General features: G+C 35.4%; 1 protein-coding gene across 2 annotated transcripts; it reads left to right on the top strand.

Moving 5' to 3' along the window:
• Window positions 1-7,210: 7,210 nt before the first annotated feature.
• On the top strand, window positions 7,211-16,693 carry LOC106869396 (procathepsin L). Of its 2 annotated transcripts, XM_014915118.2 has the most exons (7): window positions 7,211-7,559; window positions 9,887-9,992; window positions 10,669-10,812; window positions 12,233-12,356; window positions 13,634-13,731; window positions 14,710-14,975; window positions 16,528-16,693. In XM_014915118.2, exons 1-7 carry the CDS (start codon window positions 7,423-7,425, stop codon window positions 16,625-16,627), a joined length of 975 nt encoding a protein of 324 aa, XP_014770604.1. In that variant the 5' UTR covers window positions 7,211-7,422; the 3' UTR covers window positions 16,628-16,693. The 2 variants fall into 2 exon arrangements, with proteins under 2 accessions (XP_014770604.1, XP_052827313.1); XM_052971353.1 differs by lacking the exon at window positions 14,710-14,975 and having other exon boundaries at window positions 7,212-7,559.
• Window positions 16,694-16,982: the final 289 nt, after the last annotated feature.

Here is a 16,982-nt window from a genome sequence, read left to right as displayed (position 1 = left end):
TATATATATTCCGATTATATATTTGTTTTGCTAGATTTTTTATGTGAAATCGTGTGTTGAAACAGATGTTGTTGTACTTGGGGACGGTCATATTGCCAGTTTAGCCAATAAAAACACACACACACTGTATATTTGATGTTAATTTGCTTCAGCTTTATATTACATTACATTCATCCTATTTCGGTCAGAGTTCTTTCGTCACACTTCTGTGACCTCATCAGTGGTCCTTTACTTTCTTCTTTCTTATGTGTGTCCCTCCTTGCTAACGATCAGCCATTTTGTATTTTGTATTCCTATTGTATGTGTCTACGCATGCGTATCCCTCTTTGTGTGTCTATGCTTTGTAAGTGCATGTGTGTGTATGGGGAGTGCCTGTATTATCTATATCCTCTGTTAATACATGTTCGTTTATTAAATTAAATTAAAATTAGATTTAAAAAATTAAATTAAAATTAAATTAAAAATTAAATTAAATTAAATACAAAAAAAAACAAAAACAAAACAAAAAACAAACAAAAGTAGGTATAAACATATGAACAAATAAATAAAAACAAAAATAAACGAACATGTATTAACAGAGGATATAGATAATACAGGCACTCCTCATACACACACATGCACTTACAAAACATAGACACACAAAGAGGGATACGCATGCGTAGACACATACAATAGGAATACAAAATACAAAATGGCTGATCGTTAGCAAGGAGGGACACACATAAGAAAGAAGAAAGCAAAGGACCACTGATGAGGTCACAGAAGTGTGACGAAAGAACTCTGGCCGAAATAGGATTAATGTAATGTAATGTAATATAAAGCTGAAGCAAATTAACACTAAATATACAGCGCGTGTGTTTTTATTGGCTAAACTGGTAATATGACCATCTCCAAATACAACAATATATATATATATATATATATATATATATATATATATGTGTGTGTGTGTGTGTATGTATGTATGTATGTATGTATGTATATAAGCAATAATTATAACGATAGAGAATATGGAGAGTAGCGTATCTCTATAATTATTTCCTTTTATTTTACGTCATACAGCATATTTTTATTGTTACAACAACCTACACGTGTTTCCACTATACATATGCAACTGGTCATAATTTTTTTGTACATCTCTATATATATATATAAATTTAGGCTGAATAAAGATTACACAACTGTCTTAATTGTTTAATTCTTTTTAGTTTACACATTTGTACAAATTATAGTCGATGTATGAAATATATATATACATATATATATATATATATATATAATATAATATACACATACATACATATGTACGCATACGCACATATATATGTACGTGATCACACATGAATTTAAAATTAACTCCCCCATCATCCTCACTTCCCACTCTCCAACTCCAGCTCTTTATCCAACTCCGTCCTCACCTCGGGCTCAACACCACCCTATATTCTGTCATGTCGTGACCCTTTTTGCAGCCAAACTAAGAGGCGTAACTCCAATAAACTAAAAAGCATTTTCCTGTTATTACCTAAAATGGTTGACGTTGCCATTTATATATATATGCATGTTGAATGCATGTGTGGGCCATGTGGATAAACTTACACTCGGGGATATACGTGCCACAATGCAATACATGTATGTATGTTTTATTACTGTTTATGCGAGTGCGTGTATATGTATTGCATGTCTATATGTGGCTGCGTGCAAATATTGACCCATGAATCAGGAACTAAAAACTCATGAAATATTTTACAAATTTTTGCTTTCATCTGATCGCCTGTATCTGGAGAATGAGAAACAGTTTGCTATGTTCTTTTTTTGAAAACCAAACCATTTATAGGTTTCTGTGCAAATTAGTTTTTACGTAGCCCAGTGCAGCTATGATAATAGGAACATATTAAATTCTGTAACCTGAATATATAAAAGTTGAAGGTTTCTCATCGGTTCTCCGTTTATGCTCTCCTTTTCTTAAGTTTTGAAGAGACATCCACATCCACTGGCCAGTTAATTTCTACACCGATGCATGACTTTTACTCCCTGTCCCATATAACCTTATCCGGCCTGTTGTGTATAAATCAAGATACTGTTTTTGTTAGTATGTTCCACCAGTACTATTCTAGTATTCTTTTCTACTCTAGGCACAAGGCCTGAAATTTTGAGAGAGGGTAGGGCAATCGATTAGATCGACTCCAGTGTCCAACTGGTACTTAATTTATCGACCTGGAAAGGATGAAAAGCAAAGTCGACCTTGGTGGAATTTGAACTCAGAACGTAATGGCAGACGAAATACCGCTAAGCATTTCGTCCGGCATGCTAACATTTCTGCCAGCTCGCCGGCTTATGGGAAAGTAGTATTATGTAAACATTTTTTAGTAGCTGCTGATGATATGAGTGATATCTTTCAGCTGGTGTGTATATATGTGTACATGTATACACACACACACACACACACACACACACACACACACACACACACACACACACACACACACACACACACACACACACACACACACACACACACACACACACACACACACACACACACACACACATTCATGAGTCGTCTCAGAGTGGCACCGTGATACTTTTAAATGGCAGATATGCTCCTTTCTTTCACTCTTTTATTTACACTTGCTGCTGCTACTACTGTTATTGTTGTTTGTCCACTGTGAGATATAGACAGGCGAAATCAAAGCTGCTGGTGTTCCTTCTGAATAAACGCAAGTTTTCAGCAGCAGGAAAAACATCCTTGAAAGACTAATTCTCAATAAGCGCTGACCTTGAGTTAAACAATGACATCACATCCGAGGAAGGAACCACTTTGTATCACTCTGTACTGTAACACTCTATACCACTACTTACAGCTCGATAGACTGCACCACCTTGCAGGACCTACTTACAGTTGGATAGATTGTTCCACCTTGTAGAACCTACATACACCTAGATGGACGCCGACACTCCGTAGTTCAAAATTTAGTACGCAAAATTAATCTAAGCAACCCACCAACAGAAGAGTGAGATAGCTACATCTTAGTCGAATCAGAATACCCCAAAATTCCTAATAGATATAAAGAAGTTCCAGAAAAAAAATGTAATATCGAGGACATTTAACACATTTTCTTTGTCTTGAACACTTTTATGCATGTTTCGAGTAAAACACTTCATATACAAATCGCACACTATGAATAAGATGATAATAAGAATCCTCAGCATTACCATCATCATTATCAACGTCGTCGTCGTCGTCGTTTTAAAATCTACTTTTCTATACCTGTATGGGTCGAACGCGCTTATGCAATGGGGCTGAAATGATCTAGTACGTCAAAAACGGTAATTTCATCGGATGTGAATGTTTCAAGCATCGTAGGTTACGGCTTAAAATAAAAATAATAGTACCCCATCTTTTCAGTTTTGAAAAAGGAAATGTTTTAAAAAATTTCAAAGGAAAATCAAAAGTGCAACGGAAAAAGTGGAGCCGAAATCCATGCTCGTTTGAAGGAATTACGGTTTTGGGTGACAAGATAATTTCAAACTTCCTCCTATAAGAATGCTGTGTGTGTGTGTGTGTGTGTGTGTGTGTGTGTGTGTGTGTGTGTGTGTGTGTGTGTGTGTAAACCGTTTAAGAGTATATAAGTCAAATAAAAATGCACTCGTATACCTGTCAGTAGAGTAAGTATATAATACTGTACACTGCGATTTATGTATATATATATTTGCTTATTTTTTGGTAGTTTTTGACTTATTTAGTCCCTCGAAGCGTGAGGCATTACTACACAGTTAATGCCCTTTATATAAATGATTTATATATATTTATGAAAAAAATGATGAATTTTTTTCATTATTTTTTTCATTATGAGGTTTTTTCACGCTGACTACTTGATAAATTCTTATAAAGAATTTATCCTATATTATATTATATATATATATAACAAATAATAAATGAGTATATGCATATATACGTACAGGTATGTGCATACCTACGTCTACCTGTATATATAGGTGCATATCTGGGTACAGGACATTGCAAACAAAACGCACCCGCGCGCGTGTGTGTATACATACATATATATATATATATCTATATATATATATATATATATATATATATATATATAGGCAGGCTTCTTCCCATTTTTCTCCAATCATATTCATAAGGATTTGGACAACCCAGTGTTGCAACAGAAGGTGCCTGTCAGTTAGACACTGAAGCGAAACCTCTTGGTTATGAAGTGAACTTCTTAAACATACAGCCTTGATAAAGTAATCTTTTATCGCAACTTGGTAGCAGCGTCATGTTAACTTACAATATGCATATATTGTGAAATAATATATGTAGCCGACAGCTTCCAACTTTTTAAGTTAGGATTCGAAATCGAATCCACAGTTTCAAACAAGTCTTCAGCCAACTGTTCCCGCTTTTTGTGCTAAGCAGACATCTTGGACCTTTTCCAGTTATACATCGGTCAAGACTGACTAGAAAAGAAAAGTCCTTTGTTTTCGGCTTGACTTAATTTAGTTATGAAGAATATAAATACGAGGGTCCGATTAGCTTTCTTCTTCCTTGTGTCGACCCCGTTTTTTGTTTTTGCTTTTTTTTTATTTTGGTCAAAGAGCAATTCTTTCACTATGCTGATTAATGCGCGAGAGTAGATTTATCACCCTTTCTATCTACCAACATATCATTTATTCTTTGGTTGTAACACACAAAGATGAAGTTGCCTTTTGTATGTTTAGCCGACCCTGATGAACATTTGATACATAGAAACACGTTTTTATTGATGTTTTAAGTATATAATTTTTATGCTAAATCTAAATATGAAATTTGATTTTCTCCTACCAAGCTTACTTTTCTTATAATGCTGTATTTATCTTTCTCTCACCTAACATAATCTTCAAATAAGAACATAATGACTAATATATTAATATTAGTCAATTTAAGTATAATTAAAGATTTTAATATTAATATACATGCTCTATTCGTTCTTATATCCAGGAGGCAGTTAACAGTTTAGATTTGTTCAGATATAAGCCTTGAGTCTACGAGCCTTGATTCGTATGAATGACACAGCTCGAAGTCAGTTTGCATGCAAATCCCACGATATTGTCAGATGGTGTCCGTTGCTTCTTCTTGATTTTACCTCAGCGTTGTGTTCATGTAACTGCTCTGTAGGGTTGCGTAACTATCTGAATTATCTATTTTATTCTGGCTATACAGAAGATAATCTAACAATTTTATACCATTAGCAAAAAAACATGTTATAAAAGGGTTGATCAGGAGAAGAGTTGAACTCCTCATTTGCTGTGTGACATATGTAAGTCTACTAATGGGATGACTACGTCATTCATGTCACCTGCCACTTGATATTTCATGCATTAAGAGAGGTTATTTCTGTCTTTTGAATACAAATGGGATCACTTCAAAAACAAAGATCTTAATTAGATATTCTAATCTGCCTTCTGCAGTGAGACCCAGTTCAACAAGCTGCTCAACTTCTAGTACCAAATCCCTCTGATCACATTAATTTACTGCTGAGGAATCACAAATACAAACATGACATTTCTAATCCAGCTTCCCAGGCTACTTGTTTCTCGAATCAGCCACATTTCCTGTCACAAGAAAATCTGAATGACCAAGTTCTTAATTTGAATTTATCTAAAACGATAGACTGATCTTTTAAGTTCAAAATAGAAGAGTCAAACTACGACACTAAAGTTTGTTCTTTCTACAGATACCATAATGAAGAATTCAATGAATGATTCTCTTCTGAAGATGAATATATATTGTGTGTACTAATAATTCAGATGTGGGCCTCTTGGTCATTAACATAACGTTGATAAGTGGTTACTGTTCTTTAATTCCTTAGAGTTAGTTTCAAAGAGGTCCTTCATAATGAAAATAGATTCTCTTCTGTATCTATATCGTATACTGCAGATCTCACAAAGAGCTCGTGACAAAATGATGCTACTTGTGGAAAAGAGTCAATATCAGAAATATAAATAGAATATCTGTTGAGATCTAAAGTCCATTGTAATTTTGTTTGGGTTGCATCTTGGTTACCCCAAGTACAATTGTTTTTCATTTTATGTAAATAAAACAAAAAAAAACTCTACGTTCAGAATAATTGGCCAAAACTTATCTCACCTGTTTCAGGCAAAAAGAAGAATATTTTGGAAGATTCAGTTGCATATCAAGCTTGAATTTAAGAAAAATTTTGTAAAGGTGATGAATAAAGCGCAAACTAGGTTCAAATAATTGCAAAATAAGTTTCCCTGGGTGAGTGATGCCATGATGAAAAAGGAGTTTTTGTTGGCCCTCATATAAGAAAATTAAGATTCTTGGGATTTGAAAGCTACATGAATTATGTTGAGGATACTGCACGACAAGTTTCAAAAACATCTATGTTAACTTTGGGGGTAAATGACAAAATGAAAACTATCCTGTAACAGTAGATGAGCATCTTCGTAAATCTTACCTAACGATGCGATATATATTATTAAAGATTCAATTCTTGAACTCTCACTAGAACTTTTTTCCGGAAAATCTGGGGATGATAAACGATGAACATGTTGATCGTATTCATCAGAATATTCCTACTATAGAAAAGTGTTACCTAGGCACCTAGAGTCCCAGTATGCTTGCTGACAGAATTCTCAAGAAAGACAAGCCTTATATTACGCACGGCAGAAACTAAACTAAACTACTTTTTTAATCATAGTTATGTCTTTTCTATTATATTTTAATAAATATATTACTATGTCGGTCTTTAAGAAGGTAATTGCTTACCACACAAAAATCTAACCTGAATGAGAAATGCAAAATTGTGTGAATTCAGGGCAAAAGAAATTCCTTCAAAATACTACAAGAATCAGATATTTTATTCTTGAGACCTAAATTTATTTATCGATTTATTCATTTATCTATAGATTTATTTATTGGTCCCCAGCGTTATCAGCTGTAATTCATTCGCTTTTTTATCATTCTTCTCTCAGCCCATTTTGTAATAATCTCCATTTCCTGATAACTGAAACACTCTTAACTCGCTTATTGTTTTCTAAATCTCTTGCATGGCTTTATGAATTAACTGCTCTTTTGGCGGTGTTTGTTTTCCACTTGTAAAGTAATAGATTTCCTCATTTAAGAATGGGATGGGCTCTCTCGTTCTGTTAGTCTGTCCTTCTTTTTACTACTCTCTATAATTTTATACCTCTTTCCATACATTATTTTCTCATAATCATTTCTTTAAAAACAATTACAGCTTATTCATACATTGGTGTTCCGCGACGAAAAGCAGTTGCGATTTTTCAAACTTCTTCCGATTGTATTAATATACGTGTACACACACACACACACACACACACACACAAATCAGAAAGAATATTTCACTATATTTGTATACTTTGTATGTTTCCATATCACTATTCAATATGATGTTGCCTTTACTTACATTTATAACTGGTTTTACTATCGTTTCGGCAAAGTTGATTCCGAACGATGAAAATTGGGAGCTGTACAAATCCACTTTCAGAAAGGAATACAGAAACGCAGAAACAGAAAATTTCAGGTAAAATTATTTATAGATGTGTTCATATATGGGGTGAGTGCGTGTGTGTATGAGGTGGGTGCGCACACGTGTGTGTTTGTGTAAATGCATAGATATGTTATATAACATACATACATTGTATGTATGTGTACTAATGCATAGATATATTTATATACAACATACATACATTTATGTGTGCACAAATCTATGTGTGTTTGTGTGTGTGTATGTGTGTGTGCTCGCATTCGTACGCGTATGTGTGTATGTATCTGTATGTGAGCGTGTTATAAATGTATGCTAATAACATAAAATCAGCAGACCCTCGGACGGTACTCAGGTTTCATATCTATCGCAATCTGAATAAACTGCGTTATGGATTAGGGATCAAATCACCTCCTTGGTTATAAGTGTCTACCTCTCTAAATATCACAGATAATTCATACTTTACTTAGTCCACACCTGTTAGTTTTATTTTACCATTGTCTAGTATGTTATAGTATTACACTTCGTTTTCACGTTAATGACGAGAATTAACTCCAGAAATATGAAATCTTATGTTTTATATCTGTGTGTGTGCGTAAGGGTGTATGCGTGTGTGTGTGTCTGTGTGTCTGTGAGTGTATGTGTGTGTGCGTGTGTGTGTATGTATATGCATATATATATTATATACCTGTGTATGCATGTGCATACATACATGCATACATATATATATATATACATATATATATGCATATATATATATATATATATACACACACATACATACATACATATCTGTGTGTGTGTGTGTGTGTGTGTGTGTGTGCTGTATTGAAAATACGATTACTAAGTTAATTCATGGGCCTCTTTTATATTTTCACATGAGGCCTTTGCATTTCGCTTGGAACAATAATATTCTTTAAAACATCCTCAAAGTTTGTAGACCTTCACAGCCTTACCATCAAAATACGAATTTTTTTTTTTGGGGGGGGGGCGCTTGTATGTGATAGGCAAATGAAATTTCTGCGCCCATTTGCTAAGACTCCATCACCGGAATTTCAAATTTTGTTAGATTTATACATTATAGTTTCAGTATTATAAATGGAGGAAGAATTCATGTTTGGCTAATTTACAGTACTGATTTCAAATTCTTTCGCTATGTGCCAGCAGAAGTTAACGTTAAATCGTTCCCTAATCTTAACTCTCAGCCATTGGAAGAAGTTTCTGGTTATCACTGTTCACTGCGACTGATGACTGATGTTCGACAGCACAACACGTGGTTATTAAAGCATATGGTGGAGAATGTGCTGCTTTAATAAGCATATTGCAACAATATGTTCACCGTGATTTTGTTATTAATATCATTTGTTTCATCACAGTTATAATACAATTCTTTTCTTCTACAGAAATCTAGTTTTATACAGTGGTGCAATTGTGGAATGTTTTTCCTTTTCTCCATAAGGCTCTTGAATTAAATTCATTACAGTCTTATTTCTCCTTCATACCCTCTTCATATACACATATTCTAAATCTTAACTTGTTACCCATAACTCCGTGATCTTATGTATATATATTCCAGTTAATATCTATTTACTTCCAAATATTAGCGCTTTTAGCGCCTCACGTATTCCTCCATTTCCTTAATCATATAACAATTTTAGTGTGACTTAGTTTAGCAATACCACTTCCCTTTCAACACACACACACACACACACACACACACATACACGACGGGCTTCTTTCAGTTTCCGACTACCAAATCTACTCACAAGGCTTTGATCAGCCCGAAGCTATAGTAGAAGACACTTGCCCAAGGTGCCACTCTGTAGAACTGAAGCCGGAACCATGTGGTTAGGAAGCAGGCTTCTTACCATACAGCCATGCTTGCGCCTGTGTATAAGTAACTTTTCAATATGGTCTCTGTGCTATCTCTGAGGAAACGAACTGGGATGTTTTATGAACTTCGTGCTATGTGTGATTCGTTGTAGATCAAGTGGGCTCTCAGTCACATTTGGCACAAAGATAGAGTTGAATGTAATACTTATAACCTAGTGTTGTTTCTTTATGTTGACCAAATGTTGTGCATGTTATTTCCTAATTTGTTCGTTGTTTTACTATCTTTGCTATGTATTATATGTACTTCCTGAATATTGTAGAAGTTTGGTATTTTCGTTTTCTGTGGGTGCTGTTTGGGCTGATTAATCATAAAAATGTTCTTTGGTGTTGTTCATAAGAGAGATGGTGGATTTGCCTGATTTACCTGGTTTGCCTAGTGAATACAATGCGTTGTGTAATGTTGTGTAGTGTAGGAATATGTGGTTAATCTATTGATACAAAACTATGTAATATTGATGTTTTATTTGTTTTAGACGTGCTATATGGAAAGAGAATGGCAATTATATCAATCAACACAATTTAGAAGCTGACATGGGTATTCACACCTTTTGGATGGATATGAACGAATATGCAGATCTGGTGAGATGTTGTGTTTTACATTCCTCGTTGAGAGAGATGGGGGAGGGAGAGAGAGATGGGAGTTATAAACATGAGATGAGAAACTGAAACAGAGAGGTAGAGACAGAGTGAAAGAGACAGAGCGAGAGTGAGAGAAAGATAGAATAACAGACAGTAACATAAAGTACCAATCAAATACTTGGATCAATGTAATCGATTAACCCCTTCTCCAAAATTATTGACCTTTAGCCTAAATTTGAAACAAATATCAAATATTGATTTGAATTATACACACAAACAGGTGAGAGTGTGAATATCGGTACAAGAGTAAACGAAAAAGTGGTTTTCGAATGATGGTACTTGCCATACTTGTTCTGAGCAGGATTACAAATACTGCGATGCCACTCAGACACAAGAGCTATAGCAAACATCAATTTCAGCATGCAATTTTCATTATTTTGCAGATAATCAAATACGTCACTTGTCTTAAGATATGCTTTATAGTATGTCATATAATTCTGCTCGAACAGTAATTGCACAAGCTAGCCCAATCCCATTTCATTTTTCATGGGTCGACATTTTGGGCTTTCGCGCAGGCACTCTTACACATTAACAAACGACTTTATAAGATATATTTTAAATTGCTCTTCTACATTTTAATGTGTTCATCTTCTTGTTTCTTTTCTTTCATCTACAGAGTAACAGAGAGTTTGTAGAAATGATGAACGGCTTTCTTCCGCAGAACAGTAGTACCGAGACATTTATCAGCGACAAGCTTGTATACTTGCCTCGTATGGTAGACTGGAGACAACATGGATACGTAACAGGAGTGAAGAACCAGGTTAGAAAGTGTATTTGAACAATAGATGGCTATGCTAGCTATCTTCACTACTATTGTCACACAGTTATCTAGTAACCCTTTATAACCCCACCTAAGAAGAGGAGTAGATGTAAATTGTGTGTGTGTGTGTGTGTGTGTGTGTGTGTGTGTGTGTGTGCGTGTGTGCGTGCGTGCGTGCGTGCGTGCGTGTGTATTGTATTGTGCATCTCAGCTCTAAGGCATTGTATCACTCAGACAACACCTGCTGTACAGTAAAGAAAGAAATGAGTATATTACATGTATACTCAAAAGTGAGAGTAACATCCTCAGAATAGGGGAAGAACTGAGCAGATACTTTGAGAGTGCAACTGTCTTGTGTGATCAAAAGGAGGTTGGACTGTCCTCCCTAAACAGAAGCTTCGAGAAGACGTCATATCAGCAAAAAGCAATTCATGGATAATATCTCATAAGCTACAGGATAACATCAGCATCAACAGGAAGAGTAGCTTCTCCTGGACCTGTGAAAGATACATTACATCCCACTTAGGATATGCCTTCACTGTCCAGGAACAGAAGATAGTTACTAAATACTTGGTAAACAAGAGAGACAAAGATACCACCAGTCCCCCATGTTGTGATAGACAATGTCGGATATGCTATATCAGTGTCAAAGATATCGCTCACATCAACAGCAGCAGCTTCAAAATAAGATACCACGTACCCATGAGACATGACAACGATACAAAAACTTTTTACAATGTTATCTGCAAGGACTGTCACAACCAACAGGTATTCACACCTTTAAAAACAAGGAATGCTGGTGGAACACTCCAATAAAAACAGCAATTCGGTACTATTGTAATGGATCTGATAGTGATCTGTGGGACAGAGAACAAAAGTCATACACTGTTGCAGACGCCAGCTGTCCAGCAGATGTAAATGTACAATCACAAGTTCAGGAAAATGAGAATATTTATGGTGAATTAATGAGAGACCTACAGTTCTTTTACTCTGGATATAAATTCTCATTTGTACCAATCATCATAAGTGCATTAGGCTTTGTATCTACAGATTTACACACAAAAAAAAGAAAGAAATACTAGGCTTTTCAAAGAAATAGTACAAGAAATTGACGCGCTTTCTCCAGATCCAATCTATTAACGTCATAGTAAAAATTTACAAGACATTCCGAAGATTCTCCATCTGAGACTCTTTAGATGAATAGATGCACGTACTTGGTTATATGCATCGACAGTTCAACCAACATTCCACTCAACCACATATCTACAAACAACGGGAATTCTCTTAACTCAAAAAGTCGTGTCGCTTTGTTAGCGAGCGGTTTAAACACTCTTAACAAGAACTTAAATAAAACTCAAAGAAAAATCGTATATTCACATACTTATTTGCATCGTGATATTTGTGCATTGACTATTTTCAGGGACTGTGTGGTTCGTGCTGGGCATTTTCTTCTACCGGTTCACTTGAAGGACAGATCTTCAGAAAATATGGCAAACTGATTTCATTGTCGGAACAAAATCTTATAGACTGCTCTTCAGCATTCGGTAAATAAATTTATATTAACTTTCTATACACTGTATGAAATTGTTTATGAAATTGTTCTACTGTAACAGTTAACGCCTCTCACTTGCAATATATGCTTCGTATTCTAATGTTAAAATGTAATTATATTTTTCCAAAAGAAAAACCTGTTATTAAATCAGAAGAATAAGGTAAAAATATTACGTCACCAAAGAACCTAACTTCGGTGTCTCGGGTGCGCTATTAATAAGAGTTTTGCTACAATGCACAGACGAAAGACAAAACTGACCTTGGCCAATATTGAACATAAAGAAATGAAACTTAATACTGCAAAATATTTTATCCGGCACACCACTATCATAAGACTGCTAAAACTACTTACTTATGTCCAAAGCGATGAATTGGCAAGATTTTTAGAACTTTGCAAACGAAATGCCTTGCAGTGCATTCTGAGTTCAAATCCCACCGGGGTCAACTTTAAATTTCGCCCTTTCGGGGCCAATAAAAATAAAGTACTAGTTAAGATTATTAGACCAACAAATATGAATTAGAGCGTTGTGGTATTTGTTCCAGCTCTTGATGTTCTATGCGCATGCGTTAAGTAATAGGTGATATAAAAAAAAACTTTGTTCAATTAAAACAACACACTTTTCACTATCCAGTCACTACCAAAACAAACTCCATCTCCACCACCATCAGCCTCTATCTCTCCCTTCTCTCTCTCTCTCTACCTTTCTTTAACTTCACCTTCAGAATATCTCCCCTCTGCTAAAATTACATTTTTAACTCTCCTCTACCTCCAACTAACTTTTTTAATCACGTAATAAACATTTCGTTCCCCCTACATCACGTCATGGACGCTTCTCTCTCCCTCTTTCTGTCTCACTCTTCGCCTCTTTTTCTCTCTCCTTTTTCTTTCTCCTCAAAGTGTTACAATTACATTCCCTCTACCTCACGTCACGGACGCATGTCTTTCCTTCTATTTCTCTCTCTTTTTCTTTAATCACGTGAAAGAGTTACTGACAGTCTAAGTAACGCAATGACAAGCAAAAGTATTATAAGGTGTTTCCTTCTTTTCTTTTTTTGTTCTTACATGATTAGTTTGGAACAATGACTTCCGAATCCCACACCTATTTTATATAACCCCGCAATGTGTGTGTGTGTGTGTGTGTGTGTGCGTGTGTGTGTATGTGTGTGTGTACGTGTGTGTGTGTGTGTGTGTGTGTGTGTGTGTGTGTGTACGAGCGCGTGTGTAAACTTTAGAATCAATATATAGAAAATTGCCTGTTAAACATTTCAGGAAACAATGGTTGCAACGGAGGACTTATGGACCATGCATTCAGCTATATCCGAATATTTGGTATAGAATCAGAAATATCCTACCCATACCGCGCAGAGGTGAGTTGATATATACCCATGTCCGTTATTCTTCTATCTATCCGGAAATATTAAATATAGCAGGCACAAGTATATCCATGCAGTTAAGTAGTTACACACACAGGTATATATGACATGTATGTAATATATACACACTCAATTTCTACATATTTGTTTATAGTATACTGTGTTTAGGTCCAACACTTATTATACTATTTGTTGCTATAATATACTATTTATAGGTAAACTATTCAATATTTTGGAAAATATGCTGTAGTTTAACCACATGAGTTGCACTTTCTAACATATTCTTTGAGTTCCAGGGACAAAAGTTTATTTCTTTATATATTTATATCAATTTATGATATTTTTTCATTTCAAATGGTAAGAGGATGTAATATCTTTCAATAAATATTTTAATAACTATTGATAAAATAATTCACGATAAAAATTTACAGTTTTATTTTGATTAAAATATCAGCGACTTCAGAGCAAAACGTCTCTACAGTTCGCCTGCATTTAGCATCTCTGACTAGCATTCGCTCCTACTCCGTTTGTTGTTTTAGTTTCTCTCTACCAGAGTGACTGACGTGAAACACATTGCGTTTTATTATATGTAAGATTGTTCATATCAAGCACATTGAAATGCAATGACGCCATATAAACTCGATTAAGTGAGTACTTTGCGATTCTACAGCGATACAACATGCTTTCGCCACACAGTATCCTTCCAGCACTCAATGACGAATATTTACTTTACTATCATTATTGAATCCATTCGCTTCTTATACATGTTACTATTTGTCCATTGATGACAGCATAGACTCTTTAGAATGTGGGGGGTGCGTGTGTGCGCGCGCGTATTTGTGTGTGTGTTTGCTCTATAATTGTTGCTGACATAGAGAATTTTTTGATATTTAAAAAACAACTTTTGCTTACTCGTTTTACCAGTTTAATCTAACTTCTATATCGCTACTTTTTTTATATATATATATATAGCAACAGAGGTGTTGGTATAACAGGAGCAAAGTAGTCGCTTTTGACATTAATTATGTTGATGTGTTAAAGACAGAGCACGCACTACAAATAGCAGTGGCCAACGTGGGTCCGGTCTCTGCTGCCATCGATGCAAGTCCTTCTACATTCCAATTCTACAGTCATGGCGTTTACGTAAGTAATGATTGTAACCACAAATTGAACCATGGGATCTTGGTAGTTGGATACGGAACAGAAAATGGACAGGACTACTGGTTGGTGAAAAACAGGTAAATCACAACCTGTTTCTCTATTTTACCTCTCCCCATCTCCATTTGAGTGTCTGTATCCATATGTATCCACACAGACACATATGCGGTAGACTAGTAAAATTGTTAGAGACAATGTTTTATATATATATTTACTATTCAAAATGGCTGGCCTTTGCTTTCACCATAGCAATTAATCTTTTATCGGCTGAAGTTTGAATAATGGACAAATTAATAATGGGAAAATGTATATGCCGTACTGGTAGATCAGTTGACTGAAATATTTAGACAATAAAAACAATGCAGGTTGAAGTAGATCTGGTCTTTATGTAAGATATATAGCCCAGTGCAGTATTACTTCTGACATCCTACTGACCTTTATAAAAAATTTTGTTAGAAAGAAAATAGCGAAGTATATACTCACGTGTGAAGTTTTAAGAGATAAATAACACAATATGTATAAATCATACAGTTGAATGTGAGATACACTTTAAGGAATTTGAGACAAAAATATGTGCAATCAATTGAAATTCCATTCGTAATATAAAGAAAATCATTAGCACTAATGATAATTGTAATGAAGAAAGGCAAGCAAAACACATACGAAAAAGAATTGATTAAAGTTTAATGGAGATGTAGTGAGAAGTGATTCTAAGGAGAAAATTTCCTTCTATGGTACATAAACCAGATCTCATATCTTCTACTCCTCTTGGGAGCATACAAATTACTGGATATGCGAGATGCTGTTGCTGTAGAAGACTCTAACCTTTATAGTTCCCTGGCATAGCATGTACAATTATTTTCCAATCAACCCTGAACACTATCACAGTACCTTCCTAACAACCTTACACAGCGTCAACGGAGACGCACAAACATAACCCTTGTCAGAGTTCTATAACATTATATTTGTACATTGTATGACCAGTCAGAAATCTTTATTATTACAGTAACCTGTTACTATGATCCACCAGAAACGTATAATATTTCTATAACTTCATAAGACCAGCCAGAATTCTGTATCACCACACTGACATGTGTGGAGGCACATACCTAATGGTTAGAGCAGCGGACGCGCGGTCAGGGGGTCGCGGGTTCGAATCTCCGACTGGGCAATGTGTGTTTATAAGTGAAACATCTAAGCTTCACGCGGTTCCGGTAGAAGGTAATGGCGAACTTCTGCTGACTCTTTCGCCACAGCTTTCTCTCACTCTTTCCTCCTGCATGTAGCAGCTCACCTGCGACGGACCAGCGTCCCGTCCAGATGGGAACCTATAAGCCAATGAAACCGGGAAACCGGCCCTTATGAGCCAGGCATGGCTCGAAAAGGAACAAACATCAACAACACTGACACGTTACTATGACCCGTCAGATCACTATAACCACTATACCCTATAATGACACGTTAGTATGACCAGTTAGAATTCTAAGCCGTTATTATGATTTGCTACTATGGCTTGTCAGAATTCTATGTCATAACTAGGACACTGTTAATTTATTACATTGATAAGAAAATGTTAATATAAGTAAAAAATGTATGATTTATTATTGATATGTTGTTTTCTTTTCGTTTCAGTTGGGGTGAAAGTTGGGGTGATGGTGGTTATATCAAAATGGCCAGGAACCGTAATAACATGTGCAGTATTGCGTCCCTTGCTAGTTACCCTTTAGTTTGAATCATCACACTCTTTGTTTCTAATTTTTTTTTATCGATTTTGAATGATTAAACCATTTTACATCTATTTTCCGTCGTTGTTGTTTTGTTAACCAGATAAATTGATACATGTAGAGTTATGTGCCTTGCCTAAGAGCAAAACCATACATTGGCTGTACTAGTAAATTTTTTTGATGTTTGAAATGGTCAATAAGAAAAGAATTCTAATGAGAAGACATTATATATGTATGAAGGCGCGTGGCTTAGTGGTAGGGCATTCGGCTCTCGATTGTAAGGTCGTAAGTTCAATTCCGGTGACGCGTTGTGTCCTTGAGCAAGACACTTTATTTCACGTTGCTCCAGTCCACTCAGCTGGC

This window comes from Octopus bimaculoides, chromosome 10 (genome assembly GCF_001194135.2).
Source record: "Octopus bimaculoides isolate UCB-OBI-ISO-001 chromosome 10, ASM119413v2, whole genome shotgun sequence".
Lineage (NCBI taxonomy): Eukaryota > Metazoa > Mollusca > Cephalopoda > Octopoda > Octopodidae > Octopus > Octopus bimaculoides.
Note: the sequence above shows the minus strand (reverse complement) of the source record. Positions and strands in the feature narration are given on the sequence as shown.